Source organism: Dipodomys merriami, unplaced genomic scaffold (genome assembly GCF_024711535.1).
Source record: "Dipodomys merriami isolate MVZ:Mamm:240054 unplaced genomic scaffold, mDipMer1.0.p SCAF_19, whole genome shotgun sequence".
NCBI classification, from domain to species: Eukaryota; Metazoa; Chordata; class Mammalia; order Rodentia; family Heteromyidae; genus Dipodomys; species Dipodomys merriami.
In genome coordinates this window covers 16,300,909-16,320,395 of record NW_027203270.1, presented here as the reverse complement: position 1 = coordinate 16,320,395, position 19,487 = coordinate 16,300,909, and the positions used below count along the sequence as shown (strand labels likewise).

The following is a 19,487-nucleotide window of genomic DNA, read 5'->3' as shown; positions in this document are numbered from 1 at the left end:
TTATTGGAGGTAAGAGTCTCACGGACTTTCCTGACTGGGCTGGCTTTGAACTGCTATTCTTAGATCTCAGCCTCCTGAGTAGGATTATAGGCATGAGCCACTGGTGCCCAGCGAAAAAAGAATTATCTTTAAGAAAGCATAGAATCTTGAAAAGCAAAGACTTTCCAGAACATCAAGAAACAAGCAACATAAAACTTACAGTGAAGATCTTATGTTAGTTGTTAAATTTAGGTGTGCATGTGTGGGGATATGCTATTTACCTACATATAACTGTCTTTGGAATGACACTCTGCTGTGCAGAATAGAAACTAATGTGAATAGGATACCGGGTCACATTTTGGTTTTCTTGTCAAGAGAGTGGTGAATTTGCAGAAAATTTAAATCTTGGGTCTAGCCTTTTCTGTGATATATCTGGAGCTCGAGGTTGCATGTATTTTATTTCAGAGCTGAACTGCTACAGCTGTACGAGCGCTGTATTCTGTTAGATATTGAATTCTCTGATAATCAGAATGTGGATCAAATCCTATGGAAGAATGCTTTCTACCAGGTAATTGAGAAGTTCAGGCAGCTTCTTAAAGATCCAAATATTGAGAATCCAGAACAGATTCGGAACAGACTCTTGGAGCTCTTGGATGAGGTAAATCATCATCATTTTGTTTTTAGGATAAAAGCTTTAGCATTGTCTTTTTTTTTTTTTGGTTGGTTGTGGGGCTTGAACTCTGGGCTTGGGTGCTGTCCTTGTGCTCTTCAGCTCAAGGCAAGCGCTCTAACCGCTTGAGCCACAGTGCCACTCATGGTTTTCTAGTTTATTGGAGATAAGAGTCTCACAGACTTTCCTGCCTGGGCTGGCTTTGAACTGCAGTCCTCAGGTCTCAGCCTCCTGAGTAGCTATGATTACAGATGTGAGCCATGGGCGCCCAGCTTTAGCATTGTCTTATAATGGATTTTTACTACCTGAGATACAGAACATTGACAGAAAACTTTATACTTTTTCTTAGTTTAAGCCTGATATACCACTATACTTCCTTAGGATAACTTACTGACAATTGGAAGTTAGTTTTTTTTTTTTGTCTTTTCTTTTTTGATACTGGGGATCGAATGCAGGACGTTGCACTTGCTAGGCAAGCGCTTTGCCACTGAGCTACATCCCAGCCCTGGAAGTTAGTTTTGAGCTTAGAAATTTTCTAAATGCCTTGGCTTTTGGGGGTGGGAGGTTGAGGGAAGAAGGGGAATATGTGTGTGTATGTGTATGTGTGTTTGAAACTTTGAAACCATGGAGAGGTTTACACTATGAATTTGTCTAGTGCTCATTTGGCGGCCTAATACCGTATGTGTTCCCCTTTACATAGGATGTCTGAGCACTGACAGAACTTTTGAGAGGGTCATTTGACTCAGTAAGTTGGATAAAAATAGGTCAATAACAGATATTTCTTTTCTCTTTATAGGGTAGTGATTTCTTTGATAGTTTGCTTCAGAAGCTGCAGGTTACTTACAAGTTCAAACTGGAGGATTACATGGATGGTCTGGCCATTCGTAGCAAGCCATTACGCAAGACAGTAAGTCAGTTTTTTTATCTCAAATTTATTCATTTAGTAAGCATTGATCTAGGGCTAGGCACTGTAGTGGATGTTGAGGATGTCAGAGAAAAAGATACAATATTGTAAGGTACAGAGATGAAACCAGCAATAGTAATGTCATAATAGTATATATAGAATGGTAAAGTGGCATTAAGATAGAACTGGCCCTAACTGGCCTTAAACAAAGAGACTGTCAATTTAGGTCATTTTTTTTTCCTTTGTGGTTTGAGGATTAAACTCAGGTAAGTGCTTTATTGAGTGTTATTAGCCAAACTGAGTCTTGAAATATGATTGGGTATTTCAAATGTAGGAGTAGTATAGATAGAATAGCTGTTATTGGGAAGGTGCAAGGAGCTCAGTATGCTGATATTTATAAAGTGGAGTGGGGGGCTGGGAAGGTAGCTCAGTGGTAGAGTGCTTGCCTTGCATACATGAGGACCTGGGTTCAATTCCTCAGCACCATATAAGCAGAAAAAGCTGGAAGTGGCGCTGTGGCTCAAGTGGTAGAGTGCTGTCCTTGAGCTGAAGAACTGGGGACAGCACCCAGGCCCAGAGTTCACACCCCACAATTGACCAAAAAAATAAAGAAAAAAAGAGAAGAAAAGAAAAAGGTAAATATAGTGGAGTGGGTGTGTTGAAGGAGGTACAGCTAATGAAGTAGGAAGTGACTAGGTAAGACTTTTTAAGGAAGTGGTGCTGTGGCTCAGGTGGTAGAGAGTTAGCCTTGAACTGAAGAGCTGAGGGACTAGAGTTCAAGCCCAGGCCTAGAGTTCAAGTCCCATGACAGACGAAAAAAAAAAGGACTTTAATTTATTTATTTTTGGCCAATCCTGGGTCTTGAACTCAGATCCCTGAGTTCAGATCCCTGAGATCCCTAGCTCAAGACTAGTGCTCTGCCACTTCTGCTCTCAGTTTTTTGGTGATTAATTGGAGATTAGAGTCTCACAGGACTTTCCTACTCAGTCTGGCTTTGAACCTTGATTCTCATATCTCAGCTTCCTGAGTAGCTAGGATTACAGGTGTGAGCCATACGCACATAACTTAGATCAGACTTTTTTGTGGGTCGTGGGGCTTGAACTCTGGGCTTGGACGCTGTCCCTGCACTCTTCAGCTCAAGGCGAGTGCTCTGCCGCTTGAGCCACAGCCACCACTTCTGATTTTCTAGTGGTTTATTGTACATAAGAGTCTCATGGACTTTCCTGCCTGGGCTGGCTTTGAACTGCAATTCTCAGATCTCAGCCTCCTGAGTAGCTAGGATTACAGGCATGAGCCACTGGCACTTGGCTAAATCAGACTTTTTTGTGTGGTCCAAGGGTTTGAATTCAGGGCCTCATGCTTGCTTAGCTTGCTTACTTTCCTAGTACTGCACTACTTAGACAATGTTTCTAACACTAGGTCACACTTTTGAATGCCATGCTAACAAGTAGGGACTTCATTGTTGAGTCCTTGGTTGATTTTTAGCAAATGTGTAACATAGAGTTGTTCTTAGAACTAAGCATTTGAGTGAAATAATGCATTTAAGTGGATGTTGAGCAAGAGTGAAGATAGGGAAGTCAAGTTATAACCATTGATTGTGATAGAAAGAGGCGTATAGTGGAGTATGAAGAGAAAGCCAAAAAGATAAGGAAATAAAATTGAATTGCTGGGGCTGGGAAGATGGCTCAGTGGTAGAGCGCTTGCCTTGCATGCCTGAGGCCCTGGGTTTGATTCCTCAGCACCACTTAAGCAAAAAGAAAAAAGCCGGAAGTGACGCTGTGGTTCAAATGGTAGAGCGCTAGCCTTGAGCTGAAGAGCTGAGGGACAGCACCCAAGCCCAGAGTTCAGGCCCACGACTGGACCCCCCCTCCAAAAAAAAAATTTGAATTGCTGGCCCATTTGATAGGAGGGCTAAGATTGGAGGCATCAGGAATTTAGTTTATATTCTAATTTGTGGCATTATGGACTGGTTATAAAGGAAGAACTCAGGCTAAGTTTAGATAAAAGTAGGTGTGGTATCTAGCAGGAATTTGAAAATGAAAAAAAAAGTACTTTGAATTGTTTGGAACTCAGGAGAAAGTTAGGCTAGTAACAAAGATTCAGAAGCCATAACTGTGTAGATGATAGTTGTGCAGAAGTTGGGATACTTGGAAGGCTACTCAAATGGGAGATCAAATTTTGTTTGTGGGTTGGTTGGTCGCTGTCCCTGACCTCTTTTGCTCAAGGCTAGTGCTCTATCACTTTGAGCCATAGCACCACTTCCATTTTTTTGAGTGGCTATTCTGCCCTGGCTGGCTTCAAATCCTCAGATCTCTGCCCCCTGAGTCACCAGGATTATAGGCATGAACCACCAGTGCCTGGCTGGGATAGCACATTTTTTTTTCAGATATTTTATTTTATTTACTTAATTAAATTTTTGTCAGCAGTGGGGCTTGAACTCAGGCTTCAACTGTCCTGAGCATTTTTGTTCAAGGCTAGTGCTCTATGGAATATCAAAAAAAAAAATTTTGCTGGGAAGTTGGCTCAGTGGTAGAGCGCTTGCCTTGCATGCCTGAGGCCCTGGGTTCGATTCCTCAGCACCACATAAGCAAAAAGAAAAAAGCCGGAAGTGGCGCTGTGGCTCAAGTGGTAGAGCGCTAGCTTTGAGCTGAAGAGCTGAGGGACAGTGCCCAGGCCCAGAGTTCAGGCCCCATGACCAGATCCAGTTGTGGGGCCGGAACTCTGGGCCTGGGCGATGTCCCTCAGCTCTTCAGCTCAAAGCTAGCGCTCTACCACTTGAGCCACAGCGCCACTTCCGGCTTTTTCTTTTTGCTTATGTGGTGCTGAGGAATCGAACCCAGGGCCTCAGGCATGCAAGGCAAGCGCTCTACCACTGAGCCAACTTCCCAGCCCCATGGAATATCTAATTTTTAAGGTGAGAATGGGTAAAATTATCAATTGCATAGTTTTCAAACATCAAAGCCAGGCGCTGGTGGCTCACATCTGTAATCCTAGCTACTTAGGAGGCTGAGATCTGAGGATCACGGTTCAAAGCCAGCCCGGGCAGGAAAGACCGTAGACTCCTATCTCCAATAAACCACTAGAAAACCGGAAGTGGTGCTGTAGTTCAAGTGGTAGAGTACTCGGGTTGAGCTGAAAAGCTGAGGGACAGCATCCAAGCCCAGAGTTTAAGCCCTATGACTGACAAAAAAAAAAAGAAAAAAAAATCAAGATTATTAAAAAGCGTTTATTGGATTGAATGTCTTTATCAAGAGTTGTTTTTATTTCAGAGTATAGAAGTCAGATGGTGGTTCAGGCTTGTAATCCTAGTTACTCAGGAGGCTAAGATTTGAGGATTGCATTTCAAAGCCAGACCTTGCAAGAAAGCTCATGAGACTCTTATCTCCAATTAATCACCAAAAAGCTGGAAATAGAGCTGTGGCTCAAGTGGTGGAGTACTATCCTTAAGCAAAAAAGCTCAAGGACAGTGTCCAGTCTTTGAGTTCTAGCCTCAGGACCAGCACCAAAACAAACAAACAAAAAGCTAGATGGTATCAGAGATGAGCTGGTAGCAATCATGAAAGTGTAAACACCATTCTTTTAAGAATCTTGACTGTAGCTGGAAGTGTGAGATATGACTCAAGTGGTGGAGCCCAGCCTTGAGCAGAAAAGCAAACAAGAGTGGAAGGTCCTGAGTTCAACACCCCCTCCCTTTCTGCCCTCCTACTTCCCTCTGGGTTCAAACCAGCACCAAAACAAAACAGAGTCTTGGCCATGAAGGCAAGAAGGAAAGATAGGTAAAAGAGAATACAAGGTCAGGAGAAGTTTTTGTTTTTTGTTATTTTTGTGGTGCTGGGACCAAAACCAAGCCCTTATCCATGCTTGGCAAACACTCTACCACTGAACTGTGCCCTGATCTCTCTCTCTCTCTCTCTCTCTCTCTCTCTCTCTCTCTCTCTCTCTCTCTCTCTCTCTCTCTCTCTGTGTGTGTGTGTGTGTGTGTGTGTGTGTGATCTGTGTGTGTGTGTGTGTGTGTGTGTGTGTGTGTGTGTTAGAATTGGGGTTGAAATCAGGGCCTGGGTACTGTGTCTTAGCTTTTTCCAAAGCTTTTTTGGGAAAGCAAGTGAAGAGAAGCATTCTAAAGAAGAGGGAACAGTCTAACTGGTGAGTCTGAAGTTGGAAAAGTGTTAGGAAAATGGGTCTGAGCATAGAGAGTTAGTAGAAAGTGGTGCTGAAGAGGTGTCAGAGCCTTCAGCACTCACACTGCTGCTGATGGATAACCTCTGAAAGAATTTGTTCAGTATTTGCTCCCTCATCCAGATGGTAAAATGACTGCAGTATTGTGACATAATCAATTTTCTTTGTGCTCTATCAGTAAACACCTAGGGCTTTGAATAGTGTGGAATAATCAGGACCTTGAGGGTAAAACATTCCTAAGGTACAAATTTGAGTTACATGTTAAGGTTGATGCGATCCTTTAGCTTCCTGAGGAGTCAGTGTCTATTTTTGATGGAGTTTTGTTCTTTATTTGGGATATGTTAACGTTTTCTTTCTATAAATTAAGCATCCACTCTGTGATTCCCCACTTCCCCTTCCCTACCCCTTCTTCTTTTTCCCTTTCCCCTCCCCTCTCCTTTCCTATTTCGCTCTCCCTCTTCCTCTTCCCCCTCCTTCTCCCTGTCTTCCTTTTTCATTTTCTTTTTTCTTGTTTTGGTCGGTCATGGGGCTTGAACTCTGGACCTGGGCACACTCCCTCAGCTCTTGAACTCAAGGCTAGTGTTCTACCACTTGAACCACAGTGCCACTTCCAGTTTTCTGATGGTTAATTGGAGATAAGAGTCTCACGAGCCAGGTGCCTGTAATCGTAGCTACTCAGGAGGCTGAGATCTGAGGATTGTGGTTCAAAGACAGCCCAGGTAGGAAAGTCTGTGAGACTCTTATCTCCAATAAACCACCAGAAAACCGGAAGTGGCTCTGGGCTCAAGTGGTAGAGCCACTCTCCTTGAGCTGAAGAGTTGAAGGACAGGGTCCAGGCCCAGAGTTCAAGCCCCACAACCCCCCCCCCCCACCAAAAAAAAAAAAAAGCTATATGCACAATGGAAAAATAGGAAAATGAAAATAAATATTAAGTCTATTAGTGAGAAAACATGTTTCTAGTACTATGTAATCTCTTAACATATTGTAGGTGTTTTAGGCAAAGAGAATGTAGTTCAATAACTATATGAGAGAACAGTATAATGGTATACAAAAACAATAATTAGGGTTGGGAAGGTGGCTCATTGGTAGAGCGCTTGCCTTGCATGCCTGAGGCCCTGGGTTCGATTCCTTAGCACCACATAAGCAAAAAGAAAAAAAGCCGGAAGTGGTGCTGTGGCTCAAGTGGTAGAGCGCTAGCCTTGAGCTGAAGAGCTGAGGGACAGCGCCCAGGCCCAGAGTTCAGGCCCCACGAGTGGACCGCAAAAAAAAAAAAAAAAAAGAAAAGAAAAAGAAAAACAATAATTACCTTTTTATTTTTTTTTTTGGGTCCTGTCGTGGGGCCTGAACTCTGGGCCTGGGCCCTGTGCCTCAGCTCTTCAGCTCAAGGCTAGCGCTTTACCACTTGAGCCACAGCGCCACTTCCGGGTTTTTTTTTTCTGCTTATGTGGTGCTGAGGAAGCGAACCCAGGGCCTCAGGCATGCAAGACAAGCGCTCTACCACTGAGCCACCTTCCTAGCCCTATCTTTTATTTTTATTTATTTATTTTTTTTTGTCAGTTGTGGGGCTTAAATGCTGGGCCTGGGTGCTGTCCTTGAGCTCTTTAGCTCAAGGCTAGTGCTCTACCACTTGAACCACAGCACCACTTCCGGTTTTCTGGTGGTTAATTGGAGATAAGATTCTCATGGACTTTCTTGTTCAGGCTGGCTTTGATCTCAGCCTCTTGAGTAGCTAGGATTACAGGCATGAGTCACTGGCACCTGGCAGTTATCTTAATATTTATATACCACTTTATAGAATATTTTAATATTTATTTCTCCCTATATATTACCATGCAGTTTTTTTTTCTTTTTTTTGTTGGTCGTGGGGCTTGAACTCTGGGCTTGGGCGCTGTCCCTGTGCTCTTCAGCTCAAAGTGAGTGCTCTACTGCTTGAGCCACAGTGCCACTTCCAGTTTTCTAGTGGTTTATTGGAGATGAGTCTCATGGACTTTCCTGCCTGGGCTGGCTTTGAACCTCAGTCCTCAGATCTCAGCCTCCTGAGTAGCTAGAATTACAGGTGTGAATCACTGATGCCTTTTTTTTTTTTTTAACTGGTCCTGGGCCTTGAACTCAGAGTCTGGGTGTTGTACCAGAGTATCTTTGTGCCCAAGGCTAGAGCTCTATCACTTAAGCCACAGCCCTACTTCTAGCTTTTTCTGGGTAGTTTATTGGAGATAAGAGTCTCATGGGCTTTTCTGCCTGGGCTAGCTTCAAACTGCAGTTCTCAGATCTCAGCCTCATATAAGTAGTTAGGATTATAGGTGTGATCCACCTGTACTTGGCTACCATGTAATACTTTATACTCAGATCAACTCCAGTCTCAGGTGTCTCAAAGATTTTTCTTGGGAATCACAACATCGGAAAGTGAGGTTACTTTTTTTTTTTTTGGTCAGTTATAGGTCTTGAACTCTGGGCCTGGGCACTTTCCCTGTGCTCTTCAGCTCAAGGTGAACATTCTACTATTGAGCTATAGCACCACTTCTGGTTTTCTACTGGTTAATTGGAGATAAGAGTCTCATGGACTTTCTTGCTCAGGCTGGCTTTGAATTGTGATCCGCAGATCTCAGCCTCCTGAGTAGCTAGAACTACAGGCGTGAGCCACCAGCGCCTGGCAATCAGGTTACTTTTAATTTCAAAGTGTATTCTTCATTTGTTTGTGTTTCAAAATAAGAATTAACCCTCTCCCTTCTGCCATTATATTTTATCGGTAAAAATATTATATGCTGTTGACTCTATTTTGGTGGTCAAGTTTACTTGGCTGAGAGCTTTATTCTTTGTTGAAGACTTAGTGCCTTATCAGTGTTGTTCTGTTATTTTAATCCCACCCCTGACTTTTAGTGTTTAAATTATAGTGTTTCTTGGGTACTCTACTAACTCATTGTTTCTCTTGAAGGTAAAATATGCTTTGATCAGTGCTCAGCGATGTATGATTTGTCAAGGAGATATTGCTAGGTATCGGGAGCAAGCCAATGATACAGCAAACTATGGGAAAGCACGCAGGTACTTTTACCTCTCAGTTCATTATTTCTTTTCCCTAATAAGGTATGGCTCATTTGAATACTGACCTCTCATATAGATATGGTATATGGGTGCCCCAACTGGTCACTTTAATTGTGCTTTACCATTCCATATCTAGCTAACGCTCCAGAGTAAGTAGTAGGGCTATCAGAATAAATTGAGAAAGAGTGGTACGTAACTAACATTTTCCTACTGTTTTTCTCTTCTAGTTGGTACCTGAAGGCCCAGCATATTGCTCCCAAGAATGGGCGTCCCTATAACCAGTTGGCTTTGCTGGCAGTGTATACGGTAAGAAATTCTATGTATGGGGACAGTGTTTTAGGCGATTTCCTTTCCTGCTGTGTTGCTCAGGTAGCCTCAGCGTTGCAAATCCTGTGGTTATAGGTATGCACCGCTTGGCTGGAGCTTCTTTTTTTTTTTTTTCCTTCGGTCATGGGGCTTGAACTCTGGGCCTGGGCACTGTCTCTGAGCAATTCAGCTCAAGGTAAGCTCTCTACTCCTTGAGCCACAGCGCCACTTCAGGTTTTCTGGTGGTTACTTGGAGATAAGAGTCTCACACAGAAGTTCCTGCCTGGGCTGGCTTTGAACCGTGAACCTCAGATCTTAGCTTCCTGAGTAGCTAGAATTATAGGCGTGAGCCACCAGTGTCTGGCTTGGACCTTCTTAAAATATGGATTTTGATAGCATTAGTTCTTGGAGCTTGATTTCATTGGCTCACTGCAACTTAAAGAATATCCCTTCTGGATTTCATCTTCAAACTCCTTTTGTGCCTCTTTCTGAGGTAAGTTATCACAGATCACCTTACTCCAGTTTACTTTACATCACTACAGCTACCATTGTACTTAATTTTCTAACAGAATGCTCATGCTTCCACCAAACACCTTATGCTTTCCCCCCACTAAGCAGTTTGCCCTGTTGATAGGAATTTTCATTATTTACAATCTTTGTTTCTATAGAAGTATTGTGGACACATATGTGGACACATATTTCTCTTTTTTATGGACAAATGGTTAGAATGTCATATCTAGATTATGTACCAGACTCTTTCCCCAAGTAGTTATGCTGTATTACATTCCCACCAACAACATGAAAGGGCCATTTTCTTAAAAAAAAATTTTTTTTTTTTTTCCAGTACTGGGGATTGAGTTCAGTTGCTTGCTGGGCAGTTGCTCTACCACATGAGCTATGCCTCCAGCCATATTCCTTCCTCCTTTTTTTTCTTTTTGTGTTGGTAGTAGGATACTTGGTGCATGGCTGGACTCTACCATTGAGTCATTCCTCTACTTCTGGATTTTTGCTGGTTAACTGGAGATTAATTGGAGTTTTCAGATTGTCTGCCCAAGCTGGCTTTGAACTACAATTCTCAGATCTCAGCCTCTTGAGTAGCTAGGAATTTATAGACATGAGCTACTAGCCCCTGGCTCCAGCTCATTTTTTATTGGTTATTTTCAAGGTAGGGTCTCACGTTATGCCTGGGCTAGCATCTTCTTACTTTCCCATGTTTTAGAGGATAACAGGTATGTATCATTGTGCCCCAGCCATTGTGCTTCCTCCATAGCTGGGGATAACAGGTAGGCCTCTATACCAAGTCATTGGAGTCATTGAGATAAAGTCTTGAAATTTTTGTTGTTGTTGTTGGTTGTGGGGCTTGAATTCTAGGTCTGGGCGCTATCCATGATCTCTTCAGCTCAAGGCTAGTGTTCTACCACTTTAAGCCTCAATGCCACTTTGGTTTTCTGGTGGTTAATTGGAAATGAGTCTCACGGATATTCCTGCCTGGGCTGGCTTTGAACTGCAATCCTGAGATCTCAGCGTCCTGAGTAGCTAGGATTACAGGCATGAGTCACTGGTATCAGGTGTTTTTTTTTTTTTTTGTGGTATTTCAGGGCCTCACTTGGTCATGCTCAGCTTTTTCGCTCCCAACTAAAGCCATGCATCCCTTTGCAAACTACCTAGCTGACCTCGAACTGCATTCTCCAATCTTCACCTCCCAAGTAGCTAGGATTACAGGCATTGAGTCAATGTACCTGGCTTCCCACCACATTCTCACCAGTGTCTTTTTTTGTTGTTGTTGTTGGTCGTGGGGCTTGAACTCTGGGCCTGAGCACTGTCCCTCAGTTCTTCAGCTCAAGGCAAGCACTCTACCACTTGAGCTATAGTGCCATTTCCTCTCACCAGTGTCTTATGGGCAATATTTTTCAATTTCAGCTGTTGTAATAGCTTGCAAAATTATTTTGTAGATTTATTTATTTATTTATTTATTGTCGGTCGAGGGGCTTGAACTCTGGTCCTGGGCGCTGTCCCTCAGCTCTTCAGCTCAAGGCGAGTACTCTACCACTTGAGCTACAGTGCCACTTCCGGTTTTCTGGTGGTTTATTGGAGATAGGAGTCTCACAGTCTCTCCTGCCTGGGCTGGCTTTGAACCGCGATCCTCAGATCTCAGCCTCCTGAGTAGCTAGGATTACAGGTGTGAGCCACCAGCACCCGGCTTGTAGATTTATTTTTTATTTTTTGTTCCTGTATAGGACTTGAACTCAGGGCTTTGTGCTCTCGCTTGGCTTGTTTTGCTGAAGGCTGATACTTTACCACTTGAGCCTTAGCTATACTTCTGGTTTTTTGCTGATTGGAAATAAGAATTTCATGGACTTTGAGTTGACTTGAGTTAGGTTTAAGAAGGGTTCTTTATATGTTATAGATACTAGACCTTTATCAGATATTTGACTTGTAAACGTTTTCTCACATTCTGGGCTTTTTTTTTCACTCTCCTGATAGTGTCATTTCACGCATAAAAGTTTTTGTTTTTGTTGTTGGACGTGGAACATAGGGCTTCTCCAGCCCGCATAGAAAGACTCTAGCTTCCTTAAGTTTGATGAAGTCCAGTCTATCTACAAGTGTACTAGCAATAAGGTGCAGTCTCAGCCTGGCTCCAGAGGTTCAACCTGTCATCCTACCCAGGAGGCTGAGATCTGAGGATTGTAGTTCAAAACTAAGCTGGGCAGGAAAATCTTTGCTCATTTTTTTTTTTTTTTTGGTCAGTCATGGGGTTTGAACTCTGGGTTTGGGTTTGTCCCTGCGCTCTTCAGCTCAAGGCGAGAGCTCTACTACTTGAGCCACAGCACCACTTCTGGTTTTCTAGTGGTTTATTGTAGATAAGAGTCTCACGGATTTTCTTGCCTGGGCTGGCTTTGAACCGCGACCTCAGATCTCAGCCTCTTGAGTAGCTAGGATTACAGGCGTGAGCCACTGGCTCTTATCTCCAGTTAACCACCAAAAGCTAGAAGTAGAATTGTGGTAGAGCTGCTAGCCTTCAGAAAAAAGGCTTAAAGGAAACACACAGGCCCTAAATTCAAGCGCCAGGACTGGCACACACATGCACACGTGCATGCGTGCACACACACACACACACACACACACACACACACACACACAAATGAAGTTTCAAATCAGATGAATGGTATAATCAGAGATTAGGGTGGATTGGAGAAATATTAAGAATAGTTAACAAACGGTGTGCCAGTAATGTGTTAAACTACATATTGGGAAAATTTAATCTTTCCAAGAGCCACATTGTATAAATATCTCCATTTTGCAAACCAATTAAACTCTTCTAGGTTGGCTTGCTTTTTTTTTTTTTTATATTTTTAAAATTTATTGTTGTATCCAGTATATACAGGGAACTCAAGAAACTAATCCTCCCAAACCTAACAAACCAATTACTAAATGGGCAAGGGAACTAAAGAGGGAATTCTCAGATGAAGAAATAAAAATGACAAAGAAACACATGAGGAAATGTTCACCATCCCTGGTGGTGAAGGAAATGCAAATAAAGACAACCCTGAGATACCACCTTACCCCAGTCAGAATGTCCCACATCCACAAGTCAGCCAACGACAAATGCTGGAGGGGATGTGGAGAAAGAGGAACCCTATTACACTACTGGTGGGAATGTACACTTATATAACACTTTGGAAAGCAGTCTGGAGGGTCCTCAGAAAGCTAAAGATTGACCTCCCTTATGACCCAGTCATACCACCTCTAGGCATCTACCCTGAACAACAAGAACCAATATACAAGGACACATACACCTCCATGTTTATTGCAGCACTGTTCACAATAGCTAGGATAAGGAAACAACCCAGATGTCCCACCACAGATGAACGGATCCAAAAATTGTGGTATCTATACACATTGGAATATTATGCAGCCATTAGAAATGACAAAATAATGGCATTTGCAGGGAAATGGATAGAGCTAGAAGAAATCATGTTGAGCGAGGGAAGCCAAGAGCAAAGAGACAAACGGTACATGGTCTCCCTGATAAGTGGATGTTAAATCCAAAATGTTAGGTGATACAACAAAACTAACAGGACTTAAGAAACAAAGAACTCCCACTCATCTGGTTGAACCACTACTAAATAACCCCATGCTGCTGATCACATGTATGATGTATGTGTACACTGTTATATGTTATAGACCATGATACAATTTGCTCCAGGAAACTTAGAATGAGTTTGTGACTTTAAACGAACATCATTATTCCACAATACTGTGAAATTTGGGAAATTATGTAATCACTTAATCACAAAAAAAAAAAAAAAAAAACCCACCAGAAAACTAGAAGTGGCACTATGGCTCAAGTGGTAGAGCATGAGCCTCGACCTGAATTGTTCAGGGACAGCTTCCAGGCCTAGAGCTCAAGCCCCACGACTGACAAAAAAAAAAAAAAAAAAAAAAAGAGATCTTTCATGCGATTGTTTCTAACATATTTATAAGATTTATGTCTTTGTTGCCTTGTATGTCCCTCCCCCATGGTATAACCCCTGCTTTCACTATATATGATGTTGGTTTGTTAAAACAGGGATACAGGAGGACCCATTGTAACAATGAGATGTACAAGTCGTTATGTCAAAAAATGAACTTTACAACTTTGGTGGGGGGGGGATACGAAGGGATGGGAAGGGGAAACAAAACAGGAGGCTACAATGCTTGATAAGAAATGTGCTCATTATCTTACCCATGTAATTGTAACCCCTCTGTACAGTATTTTCACAATAAAAATATATAAAAAAATTTATTGTTGTTATAGAGGTGATATACAGAGAGGTTACATTTACATGAGTCAGGTAATAAATACATTTCCCTCCTGTTCCCTCATTCTCTTCCACAAGGATACATTTTTGAGAAAAGAAAATATTTTAAATACTAGTAATAAAGATTTAAAAATACTCTTTAGAATTACAATAACTTTTTAAAATGAGGTATAGAGTGTAAAAAGACTGACAGATCAATAAACGAGACCAGAAAGCACAAAATCGAAATACGTGTGAAACACAGTACACACCAGAGATTTTTTTTTTTTACATTTTTTTTATTATATCTTTTAAGTAGTTGTACAAAGACATTCCCATTCTACAAAACATTATATGAGTACAAGGTGTCTGATAACATTGCAGATTGACTTGCTTTTTAATAAATCAGGACTAAATTCAATTAGCAGTTGATCTTAGAACCTATGAAGAATGAGAAGATGCTGGTGGAGAGAAGTTGGTATTTTTTTTTTGGGGGGGGGGTCCGGTCGTGGGGCCTGAACTCTGGGCCTGGGCGCTGTCCCTCAGCTCTTCAGCTTAAGGCTAGCACTCTACCACTTGAGCCACAGTGCCACTACCAGCTTTTTTCTTTTTGCTTATGTGGTACTGAGGTATCGAACCCAGGGCCTCATGCATGCAAGGTAAGCGCTCTACCCCTGAGCCACCTTCCCAGCCCCAAGAAGTTGATATTTTTCTTTTTTTTTTTTGGGGGGGGGTCCGGTCGTGGGGCCACTTCTGGCTTTTTGGTGGTTAATGGAGTTGAGTCTAGTGGACTTTCCTGCCCTGGTCTGGCTTTGAACTTCCATCCTTTTCCCATGGATTACATTCTAATTTTCTAGTTTTCTTAATGGAACTCCTTACAACTCAGGGAGCGGGTTAGGGGAGAGACTCTGATTTTCTGAATATGTGTCATCATGTTGTCAGAAAGAAAGTCAGCTGACTGTCTCTGGCCTTTTTTTGCAGAGGAGGAAGCTTGATGCTGTATATTATTATATGCGCAGCTTAGCTGCCAGCAACCCTATCCTGACTGCCAAGGAGAGTCTAATGAGCTTGTTTGAAGAGACCAAGCGAAAGGTAAGAGGGGATGCAGGTGGATTTATTTATCTGTGTCTTTAGGAATAACTAACAATACCTTCAAGTCGACCCATTGAGCTGTGCTGATGGGTTATCAGTTAGTTCTTGTGCAGATTGAAGTTCATGTTCAGAAGTGCTTTCAGAATCCCTGGATGTACATGTCCTACAGCAACTTTTATGAATCAAAGCAGAGGAACAGTAGGAAAGACTTTGTAAAATTTTTACAGTCCTTAGCTTATAAACAAAGGTGAAAATTTTTCTTTTCTTTTTCTTTTTTTTTTTTTTTTTGTTGGTCGTGGGGCTTGAACTCTGGGCTTGGGCACTGTCCCTGCACTCTTCAGCTCAAGGTGAGCGCCCTACCGCTTGAGCCACAGCACCACTTCCGGTTTTCTAGTGGTTTATTAGAGATAAGAGTCTCACGGATATTTCTGCCCAGGCTGGCTTTGAACCTCAATCCTCAGATCTCAGCCTCCTGAGTAGCTAGGATTACAGCATGAGCCACTGGCGCCTGGCTTTTCTTTTTTTTTTTTTTTTTTTTTTTTGTCAGTCATGGGGCTTGAACTCTGGGCCTGGGCACTGTCCCTCAGCTCTTCACCTCAAGGCGACCACTCTACCACTAGAGCCACAGCGCCACTTCTGGTTTTCTGGTGGTTTATTGGAGATAAGAGCCTCATGGACTTTTCCTGCCTGGGCTGGTTTTGAACTGTTGATCCCAGCCTCCTGAGTAGCTAGGATTAAGGGCATGAGCCACCAGGACTCGGCTAATACTCTTCTTTTGTTACCTGAATCCCAGGGGACTCAGAGCTTGTGTGTGTTTTCTGTTTTATAGGCAGAACAGATGGAAAAGAAGCAACATGAAGAATTTGAACTGAGCCCTGATCAGTGGCGAAAAGGAAAGAAGTCTACTTTCCGGCATGTTGGAGATGACACCACTCGTCTGGAGATCTGGATTCATCCATCCCATTCCCGGTCTTCCCAGGGCACTGAGTCTGGGAAGGATTCTGAGCAGGAGAACGGGCTTGGAAGCTTGAGCCCTAGTGATGTAAGTTCCTGAGAGTTATGCAATGAGCCAGACTACCTCACTAAGCCTGGGTGTTCTAGTTCATAAAGATGTGGTCCTCAAAAGATTCCCACTAATCTCAGGGAATATCAGCCACTTGAGTTTTTTGATAATATCTTTGGTCTCACCTACAGGTCTTTATTATGTCCTTCTCTTGCTCACCACTGTGTGGCACTGTAGAATATAGTATATATAACCTTAGAGTTTTTTTTTTTTTTTTTCTCCTGGCATCACCAGAATGATGGTAAAGAGCCTTTGGGATGTTGTACTTATTTTTTTTTTCCTGTTGGTTGGCATTATATTTAGAGAATGAACTAAAGCAGCATGGGGACATTGGTTAGTATGGTTTATGATCAGCTTTTTTTTTTTTTTTTTTTTTTTTTTTGCTGGTTCTGGGGATCGGACTATGGGCCTGAGCGCTGTCCCTGAGCTCCTTTTTGCTCAAGGCTAGCACTCTACCACTTGAGCTACAGTTCCACTTTCTGCTTTTTCTGATTAGTTGGTGATGAGAGTGTCACAGACTTCTCTGCCTGTGCTGGCTTTGAACTGTGATCCTCAGATCTCAGCCTCATGAGTAGCTAGGATTACAGGTATGAGCCACTGGTACCTAGCTGTGATCAGCCTTTTATGAGATATACTCTTATGACTCTTGTGCTTAGGCTTTTTCCTTGAAGCCAGGAGAAATACCAGTAGAAAATCCCAGGCTTATATGGAAGTCCTCTTCATTTACTCACTAAATAGTAATTGAGTACTTAAAATGTGTCAGGCACTAAAGGCATAGTAATATTTCCTCTTACTTTCAAGGCAAGGAGGACACAGAAATGTGAGCAAGCAAAGTACAGTGTAACAAATTTTGCTTAGGGGACTATTCAGTTTGTGAGAGCACATGGTTGTGAGACTGTTGGTCAGTGAAGCAGCACTGGTCAGTTGGAGTGTAAAGAATGAATAGATGTTATCTAGAAGAGAAAGGAAAGCAGAATAGTGAAGTGTATTCCAGACAAAAGAATGCAAAGACCTGAGGTTAGGAGGAGAGGAGAGGAGAGAGAGACAGAGACAGAGACAAAGACGAGAGAGACAGAAAGGAGAGGAAGGGAAAGAAAGATGAAGGAAGGGGGGAGAAGAGGGAGGAGGAAAGAGAGAATAAGAAAGAGAATGAACAAAAATACGCAGAGACTGCAAGAGGCTGGTTGTGTCTGGGAGTAATACAAGTTAAATGTGAGAAAGACATGAGCCAAGCAGTGTCTTTGGAGGTGGTAGACATGAACAGATATAAGGTATATTAATAAAGCAGATTCTAATAGACTTTATTAGATATGGGGAACTAAGGGACAAAAGGGAGTTGTGATTTTGGGTTTGGAAACAGGGTAATTGCTGGTTTATTTAATAAGATAGGGAATAAAGGTGAATAAAGTTGAATTATTTCCATGGGACATTGAAGTAGAGCTATTCAGGGGTTAACAAATGTCTGAAGCTTAAGGAAACTTAGATCAGAGATGAAGATTTTTGAAAGCATCCTCTTGTTGATGATAATGAAGCCATGAGAGTTGATTTGCTAGAGGTTAAAAATAGAAGAATTATGGGCTAGGAATGTGGCTTAGTGGTAGAGTGCTTGCCTAGCATGCATGAAACCCTGGGTTTGATTCCTTAGTATCATATGAACAGGAAAAGCCTGAAGTGGTGCTGTGGCTCAAGTGGTAGAGTACTAGCCTTGAGTAAAAGGAGGTCAGGGACAGTGCCCAGGCCCTGAGTTCAAGCTCCAGGCCTGGCAAAAAACAAAACAAAACATTATACTTAATCTTTTCACTTTCAAGGAACCTTCTTTCTATCACTTAAAATAAGTTGCAACCCTTCCAAAGCCTGTTTCCACAAACCATGTTTTTTTTTCAAGGTGAAATGTCTTTCACTCAAGGCTGGTGCTCTACCACTTGAGCCACAGCTCCACTTCCTACTTTTTGACATAGTTAGAGGTAAGAGCTAGCTAACATCTATTCATTCTTTACACTCCAACTGACCAGTGCTGTTTCACTGACCAACAGTCTCACAACCATGTGCTCTCATAAACTGGATAGTCCCCTAAGCAAAATTTGTTACACTGTACTTTGTTTGCTTACATTTCTGTGTCCTCCTTGCCTATGCAAACATCTACTTGCTTCCTCAATGCTCAAAATGTTTCCTATTACATTTGGTCTTAGGAATGAGCATTATAGCAGAATTGACTGTTTTTCATTTGTCTATCTTTTTGTTGTTGTGGTGGTGGTGGTTGGTTGTGGGGCTTTCACTTGGGCCTGGATGCTGTTCCTGAGTTCTTTTGCTCAAGATGAGGTTCCTATCACTTTGAGCCACAGCTCTATGTCTGGTTTTTCAATAGTTAATTGGAGATGAAAGTCTCAGTGGGACTTTTTTGCCCAGGCTAGCTTTGAACCTCTATCCTCAGATCTCAGCCTCCTAACTAGCTAGGATTACAGGCGTGAGCCACCAGTGCCTGGCACTTGTCAATCTTCTTATTGTATGTATGTATGTATGTATGTATGTATATATATATATATATATATATATATATATATATATATATATATATATATACATATGCATGTATATGTTTGTGTACATATGCTGTTTATGGGGTGTGTATGTATACTGGAGCTTGAACTCAAGGCCTCATGTTTTTGCTCAGCATTTTTGCTCACAGCTGGTGCTTTCCCACTTGAACCTTGCCTTTATTCTGGCATTGTAGTGTTAATGGACTTAGCTTCCCTCCTGAATTGGCTTCAAACTAAGATTCTCCACATTTTAGCCTCCTGAGTAGCTAGCATTATAGCCATAGTAAGTGGCATGTTCCACTGGGTGCCCCACACTAGTATATTTTTATTTTTATTTTTTATTTTTTGGGTCCGGTCATGGGGCCTGAACTCTAGGCCTGGGTGCTGTCCCTCAGCTCTACAGCTCAAGGCTAGCACTCTACCACTTGAGCCACAGCGCCACTTCCGGCTTTTTTCTTTGTGGTGCTGAGGAATCGAACCCAGGACCTCATGGATGCAAGGCAAGCACGCTACCACTGAGCCACCTTCCCAGCCCATTAGTATATTTTTAATATGACTGTATATCTCATTATAAAGATGTATATCAGCTGGGTTCCAGTGGGTCAACTGAAGTCCTGGCTACTTTGGAGGCTGAGATCTGGAGGATCATGACTTGAAGCCAGTTTAGGCAAAAAAGTTCACTAGATCCATCTCCAAAATATGCAACAATAGCAAGGCTAGAGGTATGCTCAGGTGGTAGAGTACCAGCTTAGCAAGGGTGAGGCCCCTGCGTTCAAAATTTGGTACCACCAAAAAATTTTATCAGTTATTAATACCATTTAAATATTTTTAAACTTTTTTTTGTCTTGGGGCTTGAACTCAGGGCTTGTGTGCTGTCCCTGAGCTCTTCAGCTCAAGGCAAGCATTTTGCCACTTGAGCCACAGAGCCACTTCCAGTTTT

At 42.3% G+C, this 19,487-nt stretch overlaps 1 protein-coding gene across 3 annotated transcripts in view; it reads left to right on the top strand.

The window, feature by feature from the left end:
* Smg6 (SMG6 nonsense mediated mRNA decay factor) overlaps positions 1–19,487 on the top strand; it is a 249,198-nt gene that overhangs the window by 6,554 nt on the left and 223,157 nt on the right. For all 3 annotated transcript variants that reach the window (XM_070027479.1, XM_070027480.1, XM_070027481.1), the window contains exons 3-8: positions 445–637; positions 1,446–1,556; positions 8,662–8,768; positions 8,996–9,074; positions 14,837–14,947; positions 15,777–15,989. In XM_070027479.1, the coding sequence (XP_069883580.1) occupies positions 445–637; positions 1,446–1,556; positions 8,662–8,768; positions 8,996–9,074; positions 14,837–14,947; positions 15,777–15,989 (814 nt within the window). The remainder of the gene's footprint in view (positions 1–444; positions 638–1,445; positions 1,557–8,661; positions 8,769–8,995; positions 9,075–14,836; positions 14,948–15,776; positions 15,990–19,487) is intronic.